At 40.8% G+C, this 26,541-nt stretch overlaps 1 protein-coding gene across 1 annotated transcript in view; it reads right to left on the bottom strand.

Moving 5' to 3' along the window:
- Positions 1-6,129: 6,129 nt before the first annotated feature.
- The window catches only part of CDH13 (cadherin 13), a 1,126,984-nt gene continuing 1,106,572 nt past the window's right edge, over positions 6,130-26,541 (bottom strand). Inside the window, exon 14 of the mRNA XM_037815674.1 lies at positions 6,130-7,694. Coding sequence (XP_037671602.1) covers positions 7,687-7,694 — 8 coding nt within the window. The 3' untranslated portion in view covers positions 6,130-7,686. The remainder of the gene's footprint in view (positions 7,695-26,541) is intronic.

Raw genomic sequence — 26,541 nt, 5'->3', positions numbered from 1 at the left:
TTTTATTATAATTCCCTGTATGTTTAGATTTATTTTTGTCATATTATTGTGGTTTCTAATTGCCCTGTTTTTCTATGCTTCTTTTTCTATCCTTGCCTTCTTTGGACTCTTGTTTTTCATTTTTTTCTTTACTAGTTTGGAAGTTTGATGCAGTTGATACAGATCAAATGTCGTGGGTGTTCTTTGACCAATGTGCATAATAGCCAGTCTATAACACTGGGTTTCAAAGAGAGAAGGAGATTATTGCTAAGTGCCAAGCAGGAGATCAGATGGCCTCTTGGCATAAAAATCTGTCTCCCTGAATTTTGTTAACTCTGATAGTTATAGTATCAGAAGATGGGCTGGCTTTAGGTTAATGAGTATGAGTTAGAGATGGTCTGATTATTGAGCATGCACAGATTGATTGTGTGCTAGCTTTGTGAGTAAGGTAGTTTAGGAATTGGGGAGGGTTAGTCCTGGGCTGACTCAAGTTCCTTCATTAATAAACATTAGGGGCTGCCTTTATTATCCTGAAAAACAGGATAATGGGATACAAGCGGGGTCAGTCACGAAGTTTCTAAAATCACAAGATAAAAGTTGCATAGTTATACAATCATTATCAAAGATAAAGCATTGTAGTTCAGTAATTTCAGGTGTTTCCTTTTGTTTGTTTTACAATATACAAGGAAGTAAGAACAACATCTATATAATGATACAGTAGTCAAAGTTATTTGTTAATTCTTAATTCTCAGTTACACCCTGTCGCTATTTTCTTAATGATTACAGTAGAAATTTTAACTTGTGTGTTAAGATTATCAAAATGTAAAATTAATCAATAGCTGTATCTACCTTCAGAACAATAATACGAGAGCATTAAAATACTTAAGTCATTTCTTCCTGATACCTATGCTTTAAAAACTCAACAGAGATGATTATTTTATACAGTCTATTTTTTTTTAGATTTACCCACATGCTCACTGGTTTCCCTGCTCTTACCTTGCTTTGTATTTCATCCCACTGGGGGCTACTTTCTGTCTAAAATATCTTCTTTAGAGTTTTCTTTAGTGAAATTCTGTTGTTGTCACCTCTCTGGTTTTGTTTGCTTGAAATGTCTTTATTTTCCCTTTGTTTTGGAAGATATTTCTGGGCGTGGGATTCTAGCATTGACTGTTACTTGCCCTTAACCCCTTGAAGATATTCTCCTGTCTTCTGGCTTTCATTGTTGGTCAGGAGATCATTTGTCAGAATTCTTTTTGATCCCTTGGAGGTAACCCCCTGTCCCTCTGATTCCCCCCATCTAGCTGCTTGTAACATTCTTCTCTTTATCCTTGGTATTGGGCAGAACGCTATGATATGTCTGGGTGCGAATATCCATTTTTTAAATTCTGCTTGTTTGGGTTTCTTTGGGATTCTGGAACTCTGTGAATTTATTTCTTTCCTCCATTCTGAAAAAAAAAATTCAGCCTGTAGCTTCACATATTGCCTCTGCTTTGTTTTCTCTATCTTCTTTTGCATGTCAGTCAGATGTGTATATACATATCTTCCATCTCCCCCCTCGTTTTTTTAATTTTCTTTTTATCTGTGATGAAATTGGAAAAATTTCAAATCTTTCATTTGAGTTTACTAATTCTTTCTTTAGTTAAGTTTAGTCTGTGATTAAATCCATCCATTTAATTTTTAATTCTAATTATTATAGTTTTTATTCTGGAAACTTGCTTCTTTTTCAAAATGGCATGGTCCTTTTTATTGTGTTTTGCTCTTTATTTTCAATTCCTTCTGACATTTCTTTAAATATATTAAATATATTCATATATTTAATGCCTGTTAACACCATGCAGCATTTCAAGTCTTTCTGGTTCTGAAACCTCTGTTTTTTGCATGCAGTTTCAGTTTGCTACTTAGTGTCTCTGATTATTTGCCCTTTGGGTGATTGGTTTGGAACTTTCAGCTCTAGTGGTCACTGTCAGAAATTGTGCTGGTTTTCTGTCTTCTCAGCTGAGTCTCTGTTCTCCTGAACTCTCTTATAAACAGATGTGATTGCTTAACAATATTAACAATAAGGCACACGTTCGATTTTATATTGTGTACTTTCTTCAACAGATAGTAGGGTAATTAATTTCTGGTTTCCTGGATCCAAATCTTAGAGGTGGTTTTGATTAATCGTTTAAATGAAAGCTGAACACATTTTTATTGAACAGCTATTTCCTTTGCCCTTCCCAGGCTTTCAATCATGTGTTTACTGACTGAGATTTAGTCTCCCTTCTTCCTGTGGATATACTTTAATATTCAGAGCTTACAGCTCACCCCCCCCCCACACTTTCTTTCAGTTATAGTTAATTTCTGTTTACCTCCTCCTCCTCCCCAGCCCTCTCGGCAGGTCTTCATTTGTGTATCACATTAAATGCCTCAACCTGCACTTCAAAGCCCCCGTCCCCCCATTTCCTGACCACTCCCTGTCTGAGTGAGTTCAGCTCAGCCTCCAGCCCCCGCAGGGTTTGCTATTTCTTGCTCATCTCACTCTCAAAGTGTGTGACTCTTAGGTGTGTTAGGAGTGTCTGCAGAGGTGTTTGATCTGGGATCCACGTTTCACTTTTGAATGGATTTCCTCTGTCTGGATCAGTGCAGCTCCTCTCTTTCATGAGAAGACAGGCTGTTTCAGCCTCCAGAGGGGATGGGAGCTTATGATTTATGCAGGTGTTTCCGCCGTCCTCTTGGCTAAAAACGATGGGTTAAAATCTGGGCTAGTTTTCTCAAGCATATTGCTTCAAGTATAGGGTGTGACTTTCAAGGTGATCCGTCTAACCTTGCCTAAAAACAATATGTTCTGCTGAAAGAACCAGCGAGCGCACCTCAGCAACCCAAGAGCCCTGCTCTCAGTGATTTTTTATTGTGCCCAGTCATGGGAAAAACTAAGGATAGGAAGGCAAAACCGTCTTAGGTAACAGAAGGTTAGAAATGGAAGGGACCCTAACTCTTTAATCTTCCTAACCCATTGGTTTTACGGGTTAGGAATGAGGGGAGCCAAATCTTCCTCCAAGAAGGGGTTGGCAAACTACAGCCCCAGGGCCCTGAGAGCTAAGAATGGTTTTTACTCTCTAAAGGGTTATAGAAGAAACAAGTGAGAAAGAATATGCAACAGAGACTGTATTTGGCTCCCAAAGCCCCAAGTCTTTTCTTTCCTGCCCTTCCCCGATAAAGTTTGCTAACCTGTAAGGCAGTGTTTTTCAGAACAGGAGCAGGTAACACTGGGGGCAGACAGTGCACCTGTGAAGATTCCGGATGGTATATGGATGTGACAGTGTCACAACCCAGTTTAGCTCAAGGACCAAGAATCAGACATGAGTTTAGTAGGACTTACAGGAGTTATGGTTCCGGGAAAGATGGCAGTGAGTGCTCTGCAAAAGCAGGGGTGCCAGGGAGTGGTTTATAAGGGTTAGGAGAAGGGGGGTGTGAGAACAGAGTCTCGGCAGGGTCTTGTGACACAAGGGTGTGGAGCCCTGTTGTCAACAGTGATCAGGGGAGGGGAGTTTCAATGCTTTGTTAATGTACATTTTTTTCCTCCCCTGGGGAGTTCTGGTGACTTGTAACGTTTGTCCAGGTTAAGTAGGCAGCTATGTGAAACAAGCGTGATTTACAGAGTGTGCTTTATTTATTCCATCTTCGTTTCTCTCAGGGTGACTGTGACAAGCAGAGGGTCTTGGGTGGGTGGCTGTTATGTGCCATCGTGATGTCTCTGACCCCTTTCGTCTCTCCCTTAAACACCGAGCAGTCTCGAGCAGCCTTATATCTAGACCTGAGGTGGACACGGTGTCCAGCCAACATGTAATTCCTGGACGCTTTGACTCGTGTAGTAAGGCAGGAGGAGGTGTCTTTGAGGCTTTGTGTACCAAAGATCAGGAGATTACTTTTATGGGGAAGAATGAGTATGATTGGTGGTGTTCTGGTACAACTAGAATCGTTTGCTTTGGGCTTGAAGTGTTGGTTTGTGGATCTTAGGTTGGTTTAAGGTCATTTTCCAAATTGGCATCTCTGTGACTGGCTGCCAAGCTCTCTGTTTCCTATTTGTTTACCGATACTGGCGGTTGGAGACAGATTGCCAGGGAGGAAGGAAACGTTTCATATAGGCCCCGACTTGCAGGTTTGCTTTCCTTCAGCTTTGTTCGCCCCGTCCTTACCAATTTGTTCTGTCATTTTCAGTATCGTGCATTGTATGTGACGATACAAACTGGATTCAGCGTGTTCCTGGTGACAAATGGTTGAAGGCTTGGGGTGAGGCATTGCAGGTGCAGTGGAAGCAGCACCAGTTTTGGGGTCAGACATGCCCCTTACTAGGTGTGTGACCTAGTACAGGATATTTGGAATGTTGTGAGCCTCAGTTTCTTCATCTCCAGACTAGGGATGATCTCTGTCTCAATAGAGTTGTTAGGAGTCCGTGAATTACACACGTAAAGTGCCCATCGAAGGCAGTGGTCACCTCCTGGAACCCTTCCCTTCCTCTGTTTCATTAAGGGTCTCACTAAAGTAATTTTCTTGATATCTGCCTGATGCTTGCCAGCCCATCTATCTAGCTATCTGTGTGTCTGTCTGCCTACCTTTCTGTCTGTTACATAGCTATCTATATCATCTATGTTTTTCCAAATCTATCTGTTATGAAAGAAGACAAGAAAGGGGTTAATTAGCAGGTGACACTTGGCTTTAGTCCTGGTCCTTAAATGTTACCGGCATATCTGGAGCTTCATTTGAAAAAACAACGCTTTGCTGTTCACAGTGAAATGACGTTCACAGTGGGGGGTGGAGTATAGAAGGCAACTTTCATCAAAATTAGAAAATGTTTGCAAATTTTCTGTTGAAGCAAATTATTTGAAGTAATTAACTTATGTATAAAATGGGGAGAAAATGTAAGTTTTAATCAACTATCATGGCTTATGTATTAATAAGAATTGAAGAAGGCGTGACTGCTTACTTGATGGAAATAAAATCTGCCACCTGTGTTGAGTAATTGGGAAAAGCAATTTCTGGCTCTTAACTTTGAATTTTTAAAAAATAAGTTTGACTAAGATAAAATTGATGGAAATAAAATCTGCCACCTGTGTTGAGTAATTGGGAAAAGCAATTTCTGGCTCTTAACTTTGAATTTTTAAAAAATAAGTTTGACTAAGATAAAATGCTTTGCTAATAATGAAATAACATTTTGATTCTGCTTTTCCTTGCAATAAACAATGTGAAAGTATTCTAGTCAGTGAGAAAACACCTGTGATTCAGGAAATGTTACCTACCACCTTGACTTCTCAGGATAGGTCTTCCCGCCCCTGAAAGGGTTAGAGATAACATGATCGAAACACCTCTCTCCCGATAGGAACTCTGGCACAGGGAATATACTTAAATGAACAGTTGAGGCATAGTCTGTTAGTGAAGTATGCACTTGACTCCTATTTTTTGTGTTCTAAGTTCAACCATAGGCTTGATTTGCCAACTACCCAAGAGCCCAGTGGCTTGAGAGGAAGGGAGTCTTGCACTTGTTTACTTAAGTGGATGGGTCACTCAGCATCTGCATTTCTCGCTAAGTTGGCTCAAGGTCGTGGTGGGAGGCTCTGACCCCCGGTGACTGAGTCCCATCCTCTATATGTTCGGGGGGTACTCCTGCCTTGCAGGAGGAGGGGAGCCAGGTGTCCCTGGGAGGCATGTGGCTGGTGTGAAGGCAGCAGAGGAAAAGCTGTGAACTGTCAGTGTGAGGATGCAGGCTACAATCCCCCTGCCCCTGAGTCAGGGGCACACACTCGTGAACAGTCATGTCATGTTCAAGATGTCAAGTCTGAATAACCAGAATTGTTCCAGAGAAAAATACACGTGTTGGGACTGTAGAACTATCATTGTGACTCTGCTGATGCTGTGATTGAAATGAGATGGTCCCTGTCCTGGAATACTCGGCCACCTCTCCAGCCAACTCTGATTTGCTCAATTTGTATCATGAAGGCATGTAGGATGTGTGGGCCGCCCACGCTGAGACCTGGTGGTTCGAGACACTCACCCAACAGGAGGTGGACTGGGGACCCCAAATGGTTGGTCAAAAAGTGAATTTGCATCCAGGCAAGACCCAGCATCAGCGATATCAGACACAACATAGAAATCAGAAAAGCTACTGTCCAGCAGTTGTAACCACCAATACCCATTTATTTCATGGAAAAAAAATCTCTGCATTCTATATGGTTCCAAAAAGATTTACTATTGAAACAAATACAATATATGGAACTCTATCTGCATAATTTCACTACAATAAAGACAACATATGACTTCTACTTCCTATAGAAGGCTAACTGAAAAGCACAGGTGCAAACATAGATTGCATAAGGAAGCATGTGTGTGCGCGCATGTGGTTAAAACCTTTAGTAAGCAACTGCATTAAAATATGCTAAGACACTTACCCTAGTTCGTGGCGAGCTCTAATAAAAAGCCGCAGGCTGTCACTAGTTTTATTTGATATAAAAATTTGGTGTGAGCTTTGATGGTTCATTTACAGTTTATCAACAAGAAGATAATCTTAGTACAAGCACTAACCTTCCTCTTACTTTCACATGCTCACAGAATAAAAATCAATTACTTTTCATACATAGCGAACATCTTTTATTTTCAGGTTTGCAAACAACGGTAGTCGATTCACACAAAAGGTTACTTTTAAAACTACCTGTATTTACTCTAGTTTATGCATGGGTATATGAAACAAACTGTGTGTAGGTGCATAAATGTCTGTCTGTACATGTGGGCATGTGTGTGTAGCCAGGATGGTAGCTGCTGATTCTTCCTCTGTGTGTATGACCTCCAGGATGACATTTCCAAATACCGAGGAGGGAGAGAGTCTGACCACGGCCGGTGCCCTGTAGTGACCAGTGGGACTTGTGGATGCAGGACACATGGAAATGCAGGCGGATGCCCATGAAAGAGTATGTCAGCCCTTTTCTCGGCATTTGGTGGTAACGTTTCCTGCTCTGCTCCTCCACCACTTTTGCTTGGGATCATGGCATGCGGGATGGCAGTGGAATTGGCTGTAGAGCTCCTCATGCTAACGGGAAGCAACTTCTTTCTCTGCTCTCCCTGTCTGTGGACCTGCCTGGCTGGCTGTGCCAGTGTTGGGACTGATTGGGATGTTGGAGAAGCAACATCCGGGTGGAAGGGTCAGCTCTGTGTTCTGTGCTAGGGTTGAGCTGGATGCCGAGCCCTGGAAGGTTCAGCTGTCTTAGCTTCGGTCCCTTCTTTGTTTAACCTCTTAAGGAAGAACGATATATCAAAAGTAGGCTTCTCCTGAATAGTCTCTCCGTATAAATACTGTGTATATACACATACAGAAACTCATACATATACAAGTACTAACCCACAGACAGCTGAACGTGTGACACACTGACTAGCCACATGTCAACACATCAGGAAAAGTAGTCATTGTTCCTGCTCCCAAAAGGTCAAGTTATATGTCATGATCTTTAAACATTCAGGAAAAATTCAGAGGATTCCATTAATTAAAGGATAAAGGAAGATGCTATCAAAACTGGTGATGTACAGACTAAGTGAAATTGCAAAGAAAATTAAAATCTAGAACAATTGAGGCCTAGTTGTGGAGTTCAAGAACTGTAAACTGCAGTCTCCAGATTTGGATTTTTTTTTCTTTTTCCTGTTGCTATGGAAACTTGATAGTGAAGCTTCAGATGTCAGGAGTTCTCACAGACCTGAGTAGAAAAAATTCAGAGTTAAGTCAGGAATATCACAACCCGATTCAAAACAATTTAGCTAAACACTAGATAAATGACTAACAGGCTATAATAAACACATTTATCAACATTGCACCACCCTGGGAAAGTTATTTTAAAACATTCTATTTGAAGACAGAATGAATAGTTTTGCTGGCTTATATCTTAAAAAGCTTCTCCTAAAATGCTAATGTGACTTTGGATGTAAAATATCTCATCTCTGACTAAAGGCAGCTGTTTGCTTCTTCTACCCCTAGGGCCTACCTCCTGTACCTTAGCTTGGTTATTTTATGAGCAGGTTCACTTTGTAACTTAGATGATCACCCCATGCGTTTTTTTTTGTTACATAGGAGAACAAGGTAGCTACTGGTAGCTCTCGAGATACAGTGTATTAGTTTCCTGTTGCTATAACAAATTATAAGTTTAGTAGCTTAAAACAAATAAGAGATTTATTCTCTTACAGTCCCAGAGGTCAGAAGCCCACAATGTCGCACAGGACTAATACCAAGGTGTTGGCAGGGCTGGTTTCTTCTAGAGGCAATGGCGAGAATCCATTTCCTTGTCTTGAACAGCTTCTTGAGGTCGCCCGCTTTCCTTGGCTTGTGGTGCCTCCCCCCATCTTGAAAGCCAGTGGCATAGCATCCTCTCTCTCTTGCTCTGCTTTCTTCTGCTTCAGTTGTCACATGGACTTCTTGTAAGTCTCCTGCTCCCCTCTTATAAGGACACTTGGAACTACGTTGGGCCTACCTGGAGAATCCAGGAAAATCTCCCCATCTCAAGGTCCTTACCTTAATCACACCTGCCAAATCCCCTTGCCATGTGAGGTAACGTATTCACAGGTTCCAGGGATTAGGATGAGGACACCTTCAGGGGCCTCTATTCAGTCTACCTCACAGAGCAGCTGTGTCCTTAAAGGAAATGAGGCAGTGTGGGGCAGAGGCATGGGCTATGAGAGCATGTCACTCAGGTGGAAGAGATTATGGAAAGGACATCAGAGTGGGCTGCATGCTAGAGCCTAGCATCCCACCTGCTGCACACAGCCCTCCTTCGGGTCACCTGTGGCCCAGGAATGGTACCTGTCAGTGACACAGTCTGGCACTGTCCATGGGAAAGCTGCTTGCTTTGGGGAAGATGCTCTGTTTCCAGGTTGCACAGGGCCAGTTCTGACAAGAAGCATCTGTTTGCTACTTTACTCCTTGCAAGCTCTTTTGGGCCAAGAGGAGTGCTGCATTCCAGCACAGGTCTAAGATTTCAGTAGCGGGTTGAGTAAACTATCATGTCTACAGTAACAGTTGCCAAAGCTCATCTTCACTCTCAGGTTTCTGCAGTCAGAGAGTCCAGCTCCATCAAGAGAGGGAAAAATAAGGAGGAAATGAATTGGTATGAGTGCTATGTCCTTGTTCATCTGCCCTTTGTCACCTTTCCTACACATGAGTCAGTCCAGCCTCCATCCAGAAGTGCCCGGGGAAGGCAGGTTCCCTTCTGCTCAGCACTGCAGACATATGGATGCATTGCCTTCATTTTTTTTTATTTTTTTTTATTTTTTTTATTTTTTTATTTTTTTTATATCATCATTTTATTGAGATATATTCACATACCACGCAGTCATACAAAACAAATTGTACTTTCGATTGTTTACAGTACCATTACATAGTTGTACATTCATCACCTAAATCAATCCCTGACACCTTCATTAGCACACACACAAAAATAACAAGAATAATAATTAGAGTGAAAAAGAGCAATTGAAGTAAAAAAGAACACTGGGTACCTTTGTCTGTTTGTTACCTTCCCCTACTTTTCTACACATCCATCCATAAACTAGACAAAGTGGAGTTTGGTCCTTATGGCATTCCCAATCCCACTGTCACCCCTCATAAGCTACATTTTTATACAACTGTCTTCGAGATTCATGGGTTCTGGGTTGTAGTTTAATAGTTTCAGGTATCCACCACCAGCTACCCCAATTCTTTAGAACCTAAAAAAGGTTGTCTAAAGTGTGCGTAAGAGTGCCCACCAGAGTGATCTCTCGGCTCATTTTGGAATCTCTCTGCCACTGAAGCTTATTTCATTTCCTTTCACACCCCCCTTTTGGTCAAGAAGATGTTCTCCATCCCACGATGCCGGGTCTACATTCCTCCCCGGGAGTCATATTCCACGTTGCCAGGGAGATTCACTTCCCTGGGTGTCTGATCCCACGTAGGGGGGAGGGCAGTGATTTCACCTTTCAAGTTGGCTTAGCCAGAGAGAGAGGGCCACATCTGAGCAACAAAGAGGCATTCAGGAGGAGACTCTTAGGCACAAATACAGGGAGGCCTAGCCTCTCCTTTGCAGCAACCGTCTTCCCAAGGGTAAAACTTATGGTAGAGGGCTCAACCCATCAAACCACCAGTCCCCTATGTCTGTGGTCATGTTAGCAACCATGGAGGTGGGGTAGGCGAATACCCCTGCATTCTCCACAGGCTCCTCAAGGGGGCACTACATCTTTTTTTTTTTTTCCTTGTTTGTCTTTTTTCTTTCTTTTTTTCTTTTTTAACTTTCCCTTCTTTTTTAAATCAACTGTATGAAAAAAAAAGTTAAAAAGAAAACAAACATACAATAAAAGAACATTTCAAAGAGACCATAACAAGGGAGTAAGAAAAAGACAACTAACCTAAGATAACTGCTTAACTTCCAACATGTTCCTACTTTACCCCAAGAAAGTTACATAATATAGCAACATTTCAGTGAACTTGTTCCTACTACATCCATCAGAAATTAACAGACCATAGTCATTTCTGGGCATCCCCAGAACGTTAAATAGCTTATCTGTTCTTCTTGGATTATTGTTCCCCCTTCCTTAATTGCTCTCTACTGCTAGTTCCCCTACATTCTACATTATAAACCATTTGTTTTACATTTTTCAAAGTTCACATTAGTGGTAGCATATAATATTTCTCTTGTTGTGCCTGGCTTATTTCACTCAGCATTATGTCTTCAAGGTTCATCCATGTTGTCATATGTTTCACCAGATCGTTCCTTCTTACTGCCGCGTAGTATTCCATCGTGTGTATATACCACATTTTATTTATCCACTCATCTGTTGAAGGACATTTGGGTTGTTTCCATCTCTTGGCAATTGTGAATAATGCTGCTATGAACATTGGCGTGCAGATATCTGTTCGTGTCATTGCTTTCCGATCTTCCGGGTATATACCGAGAAGTGCAATCGCTGGATCGAATGGTAGCTCTATATCTAGTTTTCTAAGGAACTGCCAGACTGACTTCCAGAGTGGCTGAACCATTATACAGTCCCACCAACAATGAATCAGAGTTCCAATTTCTCCACATCCCCTCCAGCATTTGTAGTTTCCTGTTTGTTTAATGGCAGCCATTCTAACCGGTGTTAGATGGTATCTCATTGTGGTCTTAATTTGCATCTCTCTAATAGCTAGTGAAGCTGAACATTTTTTCATGTGTTTCTTGGCCATTTGTATTTCCTCTTCAGAGAATTGTCTTTTCATATCTTTTGCCCATTTTATAATTGGGCCTACTGTACTATTGACATTGAGTTGTAGGATTTCTTTGTATATGCAAGATATCAGTCTTTTGTCAGATACATGGTTTCCAAAAATTTTTTCCCATTGAGTTGGCTGCCTCTTTACCTTTTTGAGAAATTCCTTTGAGGTGCAGAAACTTCTAAGCTTGAGGAGTTCCCATTTATCTATTTTCTCTTTTGTTGCTTGTGCTTTGGGTGTAAAGTCTAGGAAGTGGCCTCCTAATACAAGGTCTTGAAGATGTTTTCCTACATTATCTTCTAGGAGTTTTATGGTACTTTCTTTTATATTGAGATCTTTGGTCCATTTTGAGTTAATTTTTGTGTAGGGGGTGAGGTAGGGGTCCTCTTTCATTCTTTTGGATATGGATATCCAACTCTCCCAGCCCCATTTGTTGAAAAGACCATTATGGCTCAGTTCAGTGACTTTGGGGGCCTTATCAAAGATCAGTCGGCCATAGATCTGAGGGTCTATCTCTGAATTCTCAATTCGATTCCATTGATCTATATGTCTATCTTTGTGCCAGTACCATGCTGTTTTGGCAACTGTGGCTTTATAATAAGCTTCAAAGTCAGGGAGTGTAAGTCCTCCCACTTCGTTTTTCTTTTTTAGAGTGTCTTTAGCAATTCGAGGCATCTTCCCTTTCCAAATAAATTTGATAACTAGCTTTTCCGAGTCTGCAAAGTAGGTTGTTGGAATTTTGATTGGGATTGCATTGAATCTGTAGATGAGTTTGGGTAGAATTGACATCTTAATGACATTTAGCCTTCCTATCCATGAACATGGAATTTTTTTCCATCTTTTAAGGTCCCCTTCTATTTCTTTTAGTAGAGTTATGTAGTTTTCTTTGTATAGGTCTTTTACATCTTTGGTTAAGTTTATTCCTAGGTACTTGATTTTTTTAGTTGCTATTGAAAATGGTATCTTTTTCTTGAGTGTCTCTTCAGTTTGTTCATTTCTATCATATAGAAACATTACTGACTTATGTGCATTAATCTTGTATCCCGCTACTTTGCTGAATTTGTTTATTAGCTCTAGTAGGTGTATCGTTGATTTCTCAGGGTTTTCTAGATATAAGATCATATCATCTGCAAACAATGACAGTTTTACTTCTTCTTTTCCAATTTGGATGCCTTTTATTTCTTTGTCTTGCCGGATTGCCCTGGCTAGCACTTCCAGCACAATGTTGAATAACAGTGGTGACAGCGGGCATCCTTGTCTTGTTCCTGATCTTAGAGGGAAGGCTTTCAGTCTCTCACCATTGAGTACTATGCTGGCTGTGGGTTTTTCATATATGCTCTTTATCATGTTGAGGAAGTTTCCTTCAATTCCTACCTTTTGAAGTGTTTTTATCAAAAAGGGATGTTGGATTTTGTCAAATGCTTTTTCAGTCTATTGAGATGATCAATTGATTTTTCCATTTCGAGTTTTTAATGTGTTGTAATACATTGATTGTTTTTCTTATGTTGAACCATCCTTGCATGCCTGGAATGAACCCCACTTGGTCATGGTGTATGATTTTTTTAATGTGTCTTTGGATTCGATTTGCAAGTATTTTGTTGAGGATTTTTGCATCTATGTTCATTAGGGAGATTGGCCGGTAGTTTTCCTTTTTTGTAGCATCTTTGCCTGGTTTTGGTATTAGATTGATGTTAGCTTCATAAAATGAGTTAGGTAGTGTTCCATTTTTTTCAGTGTTTTGAAAGAGTTTGAGTAAGATTGGTGTCAGTTCTTTCTGGAAAGTTTGGTAGAATTCCCCTGTGAAGCCATGTGGCCCTGGGCATTTATTTGTGGGAAGATTTTTGATGACTGATTGGATCTCTTTGCTTGTGATGGGTTGGTTGAGGTCTTCTATTTCTTCTCTGGTCAGTCTAGGTTGTTCATATGTTTCCAGGAAATTGTCCATTTCTTCTACATTATCCAGTTTGTTGCCATACAGTTGTTCATAATATCCTCTTATAATTTTTTTGATTTCTTCAGGATCTGCAGTTATGTCACCTTTTCATTCATTATTTTGTTTATATGGGTCTTCTCTCTTTTTGATTTTGTCAGTCTAGCTAGGGGCTTGTCAATCTTGTTGATCTTCTCAAAGAACCAACTTTTGGTGATATTTATCCTCTCTATTGTTTTTTTGTTCTCTATGTCATTTATTTCTGCTTTAATCCTTGTTATTTCTTTTCTTCTACTTGGTTTAGGATTGGTTTGCTGTTCATTTTCTAGCTTCTTCAGTTGATCCATTAGTTCTTTGATTTTGGCTCTTTCTTCCTTTTTAATATATGCGTTTAGTGCTATAAATTTCCCCCTTAGCACTGCTTTTGCTGCATCCCATAGGTTTTGGTATGTTGTGTTCTCATTTTCATTCGTCTCTATATATTTAGCAATTTCTCTTGCTATTTCTTCTTTAACCCACTGATTGTTTAGGAGTGTGTTGTTTAACCTCCAGGTATTTGTGAATTTTCTAAGTCTCTGATGGTTATTGACTTCTAATTGTATTCCATTGTGGTCAGAGAATGTGCTTTGAATAATTTCAATCTTTTTAAATTTATTGAGGCTTGTTTTATGTCCCAGCATATGATCTATTCTGGAGAAAGTTCCGTGAGCACTAGAAAAGTATGTGTATCCTGGTGATTTGGGATGTAATGTCCTGTATATGTCTGTTAAATCTAATTCATTTATCAGATTGTTTAGGTTTTCAATTTCCTTATTGGTCTTCTGTCTGGTTGATCTATCTATAGGAGAGAGTGATGTGTTGAAGTCTCCCACAATTATTGTGGAAACATCAATTGCTTCCTTTAGTTTTGCCAGTGTTTCTCTCATGTATTTTGTGGCACCTTGATTGGGTGCATAGACATTTACGATTGTTATTTCTTCTTGCTGAATTGCCCCTTTTATTAGTATGTAGTGGCCTTCTTTGTCTCTCAAAACATCCCTGCATTTGAAGTCTATTTTATCTGAGATTAATATTGCTACACCTGCTTTCTTTTGGCTGTAGCTTGCATGAAATATTTTTTTCCATCCTTTCACTTTCAGTTTCTTTGTGTCCCTGTGTCTAAGATGAGTCTCTTGTATGCAACATATTGATGGTTCATTTTTTTTGATCCATTCTGCGAATCTATATCTTTTAATTGGGGAGTTTAATCCATTTACATTCAACGTTAAAACCGTGAAGGCATTTCTTGAATCGGCCATCTTATCCTTTGGTTTATGTTTGCCATATTTTTCCCTCTCTCTAATAATATCCTTTATTGTACCCATACCGAATCTCTTTAGTACTGAACCTTTCTCCAAGTCTCTCTGTCCTGTCTTTGTTTCTCTGTCTGTAGGGCTCCCTTTAGTATCTCCAGTAGGGCAGGTCTCTTGTTAGCAAATTCTCTCAGCATTTGTTTGTCTGTGAAAAATTTAAGCTCTCCCTGAAATTTGAAGGAGAGCTTTGCTGGATAAAGTATTCTTGGCTGGAAATTCCTCTCACTCAGAATTTTAAATATATCGTGCCACTGCCTTCTCGCCTCCATGGTGGCTGCTGAGTAGTCACTACTTAGTCTTATGCTGTTTCCTTTGTATGTGGTGAATTGCTTTTCTCTTGCTGCTTTCAGAACTTGCTCCTTCTCTTCTATGTTTGACAGTGTGATCAGTATATGTCTCGGAGTGGGTTTTTTTGGATTTATTCTATTTGGAGTTCGCTGAGCATTTATGATTTGTGTATTTATGTTGTTTAGAAGATTTGGGAAGTTTTCCCCAACAATTTCTTTGAATACTCTTCCTAGAACTTTACCCTTTTCTTCCCCTTCTGGGACACCAATGAGTCTTATATTCGGACGTTTCATATTATCTATCATATCCCTGAGGTCCATTTCGATTTTTTCAATTTTTTTCCCCATTCTTTCTTTTATGCTTTCATTTTCCATTCTGTCATCTTCCAGGTCACTGATTCGTTGTTCAACTTCCTCTAGTCTTGTACTATGAGTGTCCAGAATCTTTTTAATTTGGTCAACAGTTTCTTTAATTTCCATAAGATCATCCATTTTTTTATTTAGTCTTGCAATGTCTTCTTTATGCTCTTCTAGGGTCTTCTTGATTTCCTTCATATCCCGTACTATGGTCTCATTGTTCATCTTTAATTCTTTGAGTAGCTGCTCTAGGTGCTGTGTCTCTTCTGGTCTTTTGCTTTGGGTGCTTGGGCTTGGGTTATCCATATCATCTGGTTTTTTCATATGCTTTATAATTTTCTGTTGTTTTTGGCCTCGTGGCATTTGCTTAACTTGATAGGATTCTTTTAGGGTTTGTAGACCTATTGAAGTCCTTATCTCTAATTTATCAGATCTACAGCTTCGTGGAGTACACTTTCTCTAACTAACCAGCAGGTGGCGTCCACGAGCCACCTGTTCTCCACAAGCCAGTTCTCCCCTGCTTAGCCTTTTTGGTGAGTGGGGGAGTGAGTCTTGTGGGGCCCAATTGGTGTACCAAGCTTGCGTGTGTAGTTGGTGTTGCCCTCCCTGTATGTGGGGCGTGTTTCTGGGCAGTCGGGGAGGGGGGGTGGCCCTAACAATCAAATCTCCCTGATGATCCTAGAGTTTTAAAGCTGCTGCAATAGTCTAATCCTTCAGTTCAGTCCTGCCACAGTTTGTCTCTGCCACTGACCCACAAGTCTTTGGTATTGGCGTATGGCTCCTGAGACTTGCAAGTGGGCCCCTCTTCCAGGCTGTGCACCCCGGGTCCTCTGTTGAGGGATGACTGTGCTATGTCACAGGTGAGTGCCGTCCCCCCAGGGCAGTTCTGGGCTGCTGGGCTGTGTAGGGAGGCTCCCAGTCTGCTCAAATGATGGCTGAATGGGGCTTTGTTAATTCACACTGCTCCACCTTCCCAGCTCTGGGACATTCAGCTGAGGTTGCAGGGAAGGCTAATGTCCACGCCCAGTTTTGTGGTGTGTGCCTGTTATTTGAAGCACTTCCGTCACACTGGGTTGTCTGGGGCAGCTCTGGGCTATGGGGCTGGTGATGGGCAGGAGTGTTTCCTGTCCACCAGGATGGTGGCTGTGAGCGGACACCCCCCTTTTCTTGGGAAGTTGTGTTGTTTAGTGAATTTTCTCAGCCACTGGATTATTGCCTTTTGTCTCAGAGCTCTCTTAGTTCTGCTCTTGACTTGACCTGCCCAAATTGCAATTCTTTGAAGCTTTCTGTATTGGGCTTCTTAGAGTAATTGTTTTAGAAAAAGAAAAAAGGATTTAAAAAAAAAAAAAAAAAAAACGGCCCTCCTCAGAGATCTAATGGGTTATTGAAATGCTAATAGACAAAGCAACCAGGGCCATTAAGGAAAGGTCCACAGGGCAGAGAGATCAGCTTTGCTTCGGGATTTGCATATGCGCCTCAAGGCCTGAGCTCCGCCCTTCCCCTTTCTGTGTTCACCAGAACTCCAAAAATCCTCTGCTTTTATTTTGGAGTTTTTCGTGTTGTTTTTTTTTTCTATGCCTGTCTCCTCTCTGCTGGGCTGGCTGCTCTCAGATTCTCTGGTGTCTGGTCTCAGTCTATCTATGGTTGGAGTTTGAATCAGTAGAATGAGTTTCCGATAAGAGCAGCCACTGCAGTTCTCCCTTCTCCTTCCCGGAGCTGACAGCCCCTCCTCCCCCGGGAATGAGCCTGGCAGGGAGGGGCGCGGGTCCCCTGGCCGCAAAAACTTACAGATTTCGCTGATCTCAGCAGTTCCACGTTTTCATGAGTGTTGTATGAAGTATGCCCAAAGACAGATTGCTCTGTGGTGTCCAGTCCACGCAGTTCCTGGCTTTTTACCTACTTTCCTGGAGGAGTAACTAAAACTTACAGCTCACCAGTCTGCCATCTTGCCCCGCCCTCTCCCTCTTTTTTCTGCCTTCATTTTTATAGTCAGTGGGTCTCATCTGTAGCCCAGCTACAACACTGTTGTAAACCATGGGTTATTTTTGAAGACACAGACTAGGAAGAATGTTTTAAAGATCCTTTTAGGTTGGTTAAATATTCCCTTTTGGTTTTTTAAATGGTCAAAAGCCATTTGTCCTGGAGGGGCTTGCTCCGTCTCCACCCTCTCTATCTAGTTTGGCTGAAGTCCAGGGCAAGGTTTCTCATCCGTGACACGGTTGACATTTTGGGCTGGATGATTCCTTGTTGTGGGGATGGTGCCCTGGCCCCTGCCCAGTGATGGCTGTAGTAGCATCGTCCCAGTCATGACAATTAACAGTGTCTCCACACTTTGACCAAATGTCCCCTGGGGGCAGAACTGCTACTGGTTGAGAGCCACTGGTCAGGACAGTGGATTGGAAATTGCAGAACACCACTTTCCCCAGCTTTCCCAAAGCATTTTTAGCTTCAATGTGATTCAACACCTCTGAATGCGAGTTTGCTTCTGTTAAGTGGAGAAAATATTAACCGAGCCAGTTATATTGTGGCTAGTGAGAGAATGATACCCCAAGGTATGGTGGAAGTCTTTGCCAATATGAAGTGCTAACCAGAGATCAAACTATTAGAAATCCTTGTTGTCTTTATGATTTGGAAAAACTGTAAAATGGTAATATCTAACATTGAGTAATTGTCTGTGTAAGGCCCTCAGTCCATATCAGATTTAACTGGGTAAGTCCTATTATGATTTCCATTTTACAGATGAAGAACCTGGGCCCAGTCACCTTGGCCAGGTTGCTTAACCTGCCTGAGCCTCAGGTTCTCTTCTGTAAATGGGGGATCGTAGTTGTGCGATGGTGCGGTCTACCTGGCAGGTGGAACAAGGTGAAATGGACCCACAAAGCGTTTAGCAGTCACAGAGAGGCAGGGTGAGGACTTGAACCCAGTGGTGTCTGATTCCAAACCCATGGTCTTAGCCCCCAAAAGAATTAATTTTTCCTAATATTTAGGAGCCTTAAAACCTTCTGGTGTCTTTAACACCTGCAGTCTTAGCCCTATAGCCTCCTGCTCCTCCTTCAAGCCAGAGCTTTCCCATTTCTGCAAAAGCTTCACCTGCTGTCCCAGGGCAACCTGTGCTGTGCTCTGCCTGGGACCACTGTCCCCTGTCAGCACCTACCTCCCTGTGCTGTGTTTGCATGTCTGTCTCCCTTCCATGCTGTCTCCTCCCCTGTTACTCATTTACTTTTGTCCCCTTTTTCTACTCAACTGTCCATACCCTGAATAAAGGGAGTGTGAGCCACAAGGTTCTCACAGTCACACAGTTACACCATGTAAACTACATAGTTATATAGTCATTTTCAAGAATCAAGGCTACTGGATTGTAGTTGGACAGTTTCAGGTATTTCCTTCTAGCTATTCTAATACATTAATAATTAAAAAGGGATATCTATAAAATGCATAAGAGTAACCTCCAGCATGACCTCTTGATGTCATTTGAAGTCTCTCAGCCACCGAAATTTTATTTTGTTTTATTTCTTTTCCTCCTTTTGGTCAAGAAGGCTTTCTCAATCCCATGATGCTGGGTCCAAGCTCATCCCTGGGAGTCATGTCCCATGTTGCCAGGGAGACTTACACCCCCAGGAGTCATGTCCCACACAGAAGGGAGGGCAGTGAGTTTACCTGCCACAAGAGGGCTTGCAGAGAGAGAGGCCACATCTGAGCAACAAGAGGTTTTCTGGGGGTGACTCTTAGGCACCATTGTAAGTAGGCTTAGCCTCTCCTTTGCAGTAACAAGCTTCATGAGGGCAAGCCCCAAATTTGAGGACCTGGTCTAACACAGTGGTAGTCCCCAATGCTTGTGAGAATATCAGGAAGTCCCCAGGTGGGGAAGTTCAATATTTCTAATTTTTCTTTAGTCCCTCAAGGGGGCTTTGCAAATATATTTTTATTCTCTGCCCAAATTATACTGGGATTTATTGGGGCTTCATGCTAACCTGTACAAACCAACCAGATCTCACCCCCTATTCAAGGTTCCATGTAATTATGGTGTTTGAAAAAACTGACCATAAAAGTTAAATTATATAGCATGCTATAGAAAATGTAGATTTTCCACCAAATAAACGTATCTTCCTTTGGTCTCACACAGAGGTTGAAGTTTTAAAACACAGTCAATATCATCCTTTTACTGTTAGTCTTGTTTACCTTAGTCCTAACCAAGTCCATTTTCTTCATATCTCTAAAATCTGATCTCTTTTTCAGCTTTTTTTTTTTAACATTTGCTGTATGGGGTAATGCTGACATTCATAGTTGCCGAACTCTGGCTCTGAGTCAGGTGTCTCACAGATACGCGAAGTTCCAGGGACTGAACAGGTTGTATACAAACAGCTCATCATCTCAGAATTTAGAAATAGCCATTACTCATGAATAGATGTGACTGCTGTAAGAGCTTACAATCTAGGAACCTTTACCAAAACCCTTCCGTTGATAAGCTATGCTCTCAGATTCAATTCTCAGGGTTTGCCCATTATAGTTAGTCCATGTTAGTGAGGTATAATAATGTTTATCTTTTTGATTCTGGCTTATTTCACTCAACATATTGTCCTGAAGGTTCATTCACCTAGTTGCATTCCTCACAACTTCATTTCTTTTTGCCACTGCTAAATATTCCTTTGAATGTATATACTACAGTGTACCATTCCATTTATTGGCTGTTGTACCCTTAGGTCACCTCCATCCATTGTGAATTGTGAATACTGCCACTGCAAACACCAGAGTGCAATGTCCATTCATGTCTCTGCTCTCAGTTCTTCCAAGTATATACTCAATAATGGGGTTGCAGGACCATATGGCAACCCCATAGTTAGCTTCCTGTGGAACCACGACACTGCCTTCCAGATGAGCTGCACCATTCTACTTCCCCAACAACAGGGAATAGGTACATCCCTCTCTGCACATTTTCTCCAGCACTTATATACCTCTGTTTATTTTTTTAAAAAGTTTTATTCACCCACCATACAATCCATCCTAAGTAAATTCTCATGATTTCTGGTGTAGTCTCATAGTTACTCATTCCCCTCCACAACTTATATGAGGACATTTCCATTTCTTCCACAAAGAAAGAGGAAAAGGAGAAAAAAAATGAAGAGTAAAAATATAAAAGTTAGAAGAAAAATAAAAACAAGGTAAAATACAATGAAAAGGTCAGATAGCAACGCTGCCATCAAGAATCCCATATTACTCCCTTATAACCCCCTCTTATAGACATTTAGCTTTGGTATGCTGCCTTTGTTATAATTAATGGAAGCATCCTAAAATGTTACGATTAACTCGAGACTATTTTGCATTGCTTATATTTTTTCCCCGTACTATCCAATTTTCAACACCTTGCAATGTTGACATTCCTTTGTTCTCCCTCTTTTAAAAACATTCTTATATTTGTACATTTAATCAGTATCATTGACCACTCTAGGTTTCACTAAGTTATACAATCCCAGTTTTTATCATCTATCTTTCCTTCTGGTGTCCCTAGCATTCCTCATTCAACAGTCAGCTTTGTTCAGAGAACCTACAATATTGTGCTGCCATCACACAGTATTGTGCTATCCATTTCTCGATCTATACAATCAAACCTCTTTCCCTTATGTACTTCTTCAGCATCAAATGTCCAATTTCTAACGTCTTTCTGTCTCCTGATAACCTGTGTTCTCAACTTTAACTCTCAAATTTTGCTTATCAATATTAGTTCGTATTAGTGGTCCATAGAGTACCTGTCCTTTTGTTTCTGGCTGATTTCACTCAGCATAATGTCTACTGTTAACCATTTTGACTTTTGGATTTTATATGCCATATCTAATTTTATTTTATTTTCCCTCTCTCTCTCTTTTTACTCTCACTGATAGTCTTCACATCTATTCTTTTCTCCAGACCTCTCTCTCATGTCTTTTCCTATCTGCCTGTAGTGCTCCCTTTAGTATTTCTTACAGAGCAGGTATCTTGTTCATAAACTCTCTGTGTCTATTTGTTTGAAAATGTTTTAAATTCTCCCTCATTTTTGAAGGATAGTTTTGCCTGATATAGAATTCTTGGTTGGTGGTTTTTCTCTTTTAGTACCTGTAAATATATCATTCCACTGCCTTCTTGGCTCCATGGTTTCTACTGAGAAATCTGCATGTAGTATTATTGAGCTTCCTTTGTATGTGATGGATCACTTCCTTGCTGCTTTCAGAATTCTGTCTTTATCTTTGACATTTGATAATCTGATTATTAAGTGTCTTGGAGTCGGTCTATTCAGATCTGTTCTGTTTGGGGTTTGCTGCGCTTCTTGAATCTGCAGTTTTATGTCTCACAAGAGATGGAAATTTTGAGTGAATTATTTCCTCCATTATTGTTTCTGCCCCTTTTCCCTTCTCTTCTTCTTCTGGGACACCCATGGCATGTATATTCATGTGCTTCATGTTGTCGTTCAGTTCCCTGTGACCTTGCTCATATTTTTCCATTCTTTTCCCTTTCCTTTTTTGTGTAGAATTTCAGATGTCCTGTCCTCTATTTCCTGAATCCTTTCTTTTGCCTCTTTAAATCTTCTGTTGTAGCTCTCCATTGTGTTTCTCATTTCTTCTATTGTGCCTTTCATTGCCTTAAGTTTTGCCAATTGCTTTTTCAGACTTTCAAGTTCTTCCTTATGTTTGCCCAATGTCTTCTTTATGTCCTTCATCTCTTTTGCCATATCTTCCCTCAACTCATTGATTTGATTTTTGAATTGATTTAAAAGATTTGTTTGACTAATAATTAGTTGTTTGAATTCCTGTATCTCATTTGAAGTGTTAAGTTTGTTCCTTTGACTGGGCCATATCTTCATTTTTTCTAGTGTGATTCATAATTTTGTGTTTTCTAGGCATCTGGTTTCCTTGATTACCCTAATTGGATTTCCCCAGACCAGATGGGACCAGGTCTCAGGAAGAGGGTGTAATCAGTATCAAATTTCCCTGAGGATGAGACCCAGCAGGTTGTCACACTTTTCCATGAGGCTGTGCTTTTCCTATCCTGCCCAGCAGGTGGCGATTGTCAGCTCATAGCTCCCCGCCAGCATAAATAGATGAATTGCCTTTAATTCTCAGTAGATCCTGTCCTGGCCAGGGACCGAGGTATCAGAAGCCAAGCTTAAGCTGTTTCTGTTTTGTTTTTTTTTTTCCTCAGGCCCTGGGGTCTGAGTTCTCTGAGGGAGGGCAGCCACTTGATCTGGGCCCTGCCTCCCCCTTTTCTTAGGGAAGATAAGCCCTAGGGATTTATTTCTTATGTTTGACTTCTTCCTTTGTCTCTCTGACTATCTCAACTCCACCCTTGCCTGGGTCAGCACTGACAATTGAAAATGCCCTAGGCTTTCTTTAATGAGCTACTTAGATTGAGAGAAAAAGAAAAAGGAAAAAAGAAAGAAATCTCCTTTGCAGAGCTGGTCCCCAGACCCCCAGTTACTAGTCAAGAACCAGTGTTGGTGCCCAGTTCTTTGTGCCCCTTTTCTTGGCACACAACCCCTTTTCAGTATTCCATGCTTAGCTGACTCCAGAAGCCTCTGTTTTTATTTATTTATGTTTCTGTCAGCCCCACCTCCTCTCTGCCAGGAGAAACCTCAGGGTTCCTTTCCTGTTCAATCCGGGTTTATCTGTGCTCATAGCTTGTATTCAGTAGTCCAGATTCATTAACTAAAACTGCAGTTGGAGCTTGGTTGAGTTACCTTCCCTTCCGCTTAGTAGACTGCTGCTTTTTCCCACAGGGAAGTGTTTCAGCTCAGCCTACTGTGCCGGTGGGGGAGGGGTGCCAGCTCCGCAGTTTGGGGGACTTTACTTACAGTTCTTATGCTGTGATCTCAGCCATTCCACCCATTCCAGACTGGTGTAGGAGTTGGGTCAGAGATGTCCCCCAACAGTTGTTCCAAACTACTAGTTGTTCCTGGCTATATGCTAGTTGCTCCAGATGACTGACTAAATTCCACACCTCCATGTGCTGTCATCTTGCCCCACCTCCCATGCTGTTTTCAAATTCTATTTCTAGTGCCTGCTACATTTTAGACATTTGGTATATGTTTATTAAATATAAATAAATACATGCATATTGGAGTACCTTTGCATAATTTAACAATATGCCATAATTGAAACAAATCATGCTATGCAAAAATGAAGAAATAATTCTAATGAAATAATTTAAGTAAATTATGCAATAAAGTAATGCATAATTGCAATGGAGTAAGTAAAACCTGGATAGAGAATTGGAGTCTATAGAGAGAGGTTTTCTTTTTTCTGTAATTGCAGAAAATACAAGGGGAGGTTTGGACTTCCTTTTTAAGAAAAAAAATTAGCTTTTAAAAAAAGTACTTTCAAACTTACAAGACAGTTACAAAAATAATACAAACCCCATACAGAGAACTCCAACATAGCCCTACCCACCCCAGATACCCAGGTCCACTAATTTTAACATTTTACCACATATACTGTGTCATTCTATCACCCAGTCCTTCTATCTACCTATGTACCCATCCATCCATTCTCTGGACATTCAGTGTAGGTTGAATACATCATGCTCCTTGAATACTTAACACTGCCATATACATTTAAGAACAGGGATTTGCAGTTATATAACCACCTTAAGTGCAGTTAGCAAGTTCAAGAAATTTAAGAAATAGAAAGCTTACAGTCTATATTCCAATTTTTTTCATGTCCCAATAATAACCCATTGAGCTTTTTCTTCTCCCTTGCTAGATCCCACCCAAGATCATGTATTTAATTGTCATTGCTTCTTTAGTTGTACACTCTTGTTTAAATTGTGGGAACATATAAACAACATAAACTTTCCTATCTCAAGCACTCCCAAGCATAATATTCCGTGGGAGTAATTATGTTCGTAATATTGCGGTGCCCTCACCACCTTCCATTACTAAAACTTTCCCATCTCCCCAAACAGAAAGCCTACACCCATCATGCATGAACTCTCCGTTCCCCCAGCAACTCTCCCCGCCCCCGCAATTTGTATTCTAATTTCTGTCTCTATGAGCTTGCTTGCATATTCTCCTATATTTTCTTTGTGGTTATCATGGGGCTTAAATTTAACATCCTAAGTCTGTAACAATCTCATTTGCTTTAATACAAACTTAACTTCAGTAGTATATACAAATTATGCTCCTACACCCCTCCATCCCCCCACCTTACATAGTTCTTGTCATAAATTACATGTTTATTCATTATGAGTCCAAAACTATCCATTTCTTATTTCATTTTATGCATTTGCCTGTTAGATCTTGCAGGGAGTAAAAGGTGGAGTTACAAACCAAAAATACAGTAACACTGACATTTATATTTACCCATGTTGTTGCCTTCACTGGAGATCTTTATTTCTTCACGCGGCTTTGAGCTATTGCCTATTGTTCTTTCCTTTCAGCCTGCGGGACTCCCTCTAGCATTTCTTGTAGGGCTAGTCTAGTGGTGACAACTCCCTCAGCTTTTGTTTATCTGGGAATGTCTTAATTCCTCCCTCGGTTTTGAAAGACAGTTTTGCCGGATACAGAATTCTTTGTTGGTAGTTTTTTGCTTTCAGCACTTTGAATATGTCATCTCATTGTCTTCTTGCTTCCATAGTTTCCAATGAGAAAATGGAACTTAATCTTATTGGGGTTCCCTTGTATGTGACATGCTGCTTCTCTCTTGTGGCTTTCAGAATTCTCTCTTTATCCTTGGCATTTGACAAGTTGATTATAACATGGTGCAGTGTGGGTCTATTGGGTCTGTTCTGTTTGGAGTTGAGCATCTTGGATATGTATATTAGTGTCTTTTGTTAAATTTGGGAAGTTTTCAGCCACTGTTTCTCTGAATATTCTCTCTGCTCCTTTGTCTCTTTCTTCTCCTTCTGGGGGTCCACAGTTGGTACACTTGGAGATGTCCCATTGGTATCTCAGGCCTGTTCACGTTTCTTCATTCTTCTTTTTGCTCCTCAGAATGATTTTGATTATTTTATCTTCAAGGTCAGTGACTCTCTTCTGTTGGCTCCAATTGCTGTTGAACTTCTCTAGGGAATTTTAAATTTCTGTCACTGTGGTCTTCAGTCTGTTCATAATTTATATCTCTCTATTGATATTCTCTTTGTATTCATCCATCATTTTCCTGATTTCTTTTAGTTCTTTGTCCATGTTTTCCTTTAGCTCTTTGACCATATTTAAGACCATTTTTAAAAAGTCTTTGGTTCTCCTCATTGATGGTTTCGAATGCTTTAATCTTCTCTGCCAGGGCTATTGCTTCCTGTTTGTTTTTACGTTTTGTAAACTTTTGTTGAAACCTGGAAATTTGATATTTTAATGTGTTATCACTGGAATTTAGACTCTGAAGTATTTGTTCCTTAAGATTGTGCCCAGCTAGTGCTGTGAGAGCTTTTCTTGAATGCCAGGTGCCAACAACAACAAAAAAGAAAAACAGAAGCAAAAAGAAGACACCTTTCCCAGTCTTTGCAGATTGACCTGTGCCAGCACTCTCCTTCAGGGCTTATATCCATACAATGAGTTTAGAGAAGAGCTCCAGGCCAAAGTGTAGGGGCCTCCTGGATCCTTTCTGTGCATGTGTCTTCTTGGGCCTGTGCACGTAGCCTTAGGAGTTCCCCTGTTTTCATGCATACAAATGGCCCCTCTTTCTGGGGACACAGTTTTCTTGCCTTCCCAAGAGCTGCACTGTGTGTTCTAAGGTTGGGCTTACTTTTGCCCTATAAGTGCATTTCATTCTTGTGTGTGTATGTGACGGGCAGTCTTCTGATGGTAGAAACTGGCCTGCAGTTGTTTGGGGACAAGCAGGCTGCTTTAGTGAGAACACAGACGTGGGGATTATGCATGTCTGAAGTTAATCTATTGTTATAGCAGTTGTGCAAGCAAATGTTTGGAAGCCTTCAATTCAGCCTTTTGCTTCTTGAGCTGAAATGAGTGAGTGTGCTGTACAAGTAGGGGAAACTACCCAGAGCAAATCATTAGGGACCCTGCCAACTTGACTTGGGTCCTCAGAGGCTGCCCTTATCACCAGGAGAATGCAGGTTTCAGACGTGGTGGGAAGTACTTTCCTCCTTGTCTACTAGAAGGGCGTGTGGTGGCATTTTAAAGTTAATTATTAAGGAGAATTAACAATTCTGCTTAACAATTTTTAAGTCTTCAAAGGACTGTAGAGGCAGCATCATGAAAATTCTACTGAGTTGGGAAGTCAGGATGATCTTCATAGCCACTTTGGGACCTAATAGCTTTGGAATCAGCAAAAAGTTATTTTTCTCCTCTGGGCCTCAGTTTCTTCATCTGCAAATGAGGACCTTAAAATAGATGATACACAGTGAAATTGAGAGAAAAGAGAAAATGTTTAACACCAAAAGCAGAAAATAGTGGCAGTGAGTTCCTCTCAAGCAGTTTAAAAAAAT

Source organism: Choloepus didactylus, chromosome 22 (assembly GCF_015220235.1).
Source record: "Choloepus didactylus isolate mChoDid1 chromosome 22, mChoDid1.pri, whole genome shotgun sequence".
Lineage (NCBI taxonomy): Eukaryota > Metazoa > Chordata > Mammalia > Pilosa > Megalonychidae > Choloepus > Choloepus didactylus.
The sequence above is the reverse complement of the archived record's forward strand: the minus strand, read 5'-3'. Positions and strand labels throughout refer to the sequence as shown.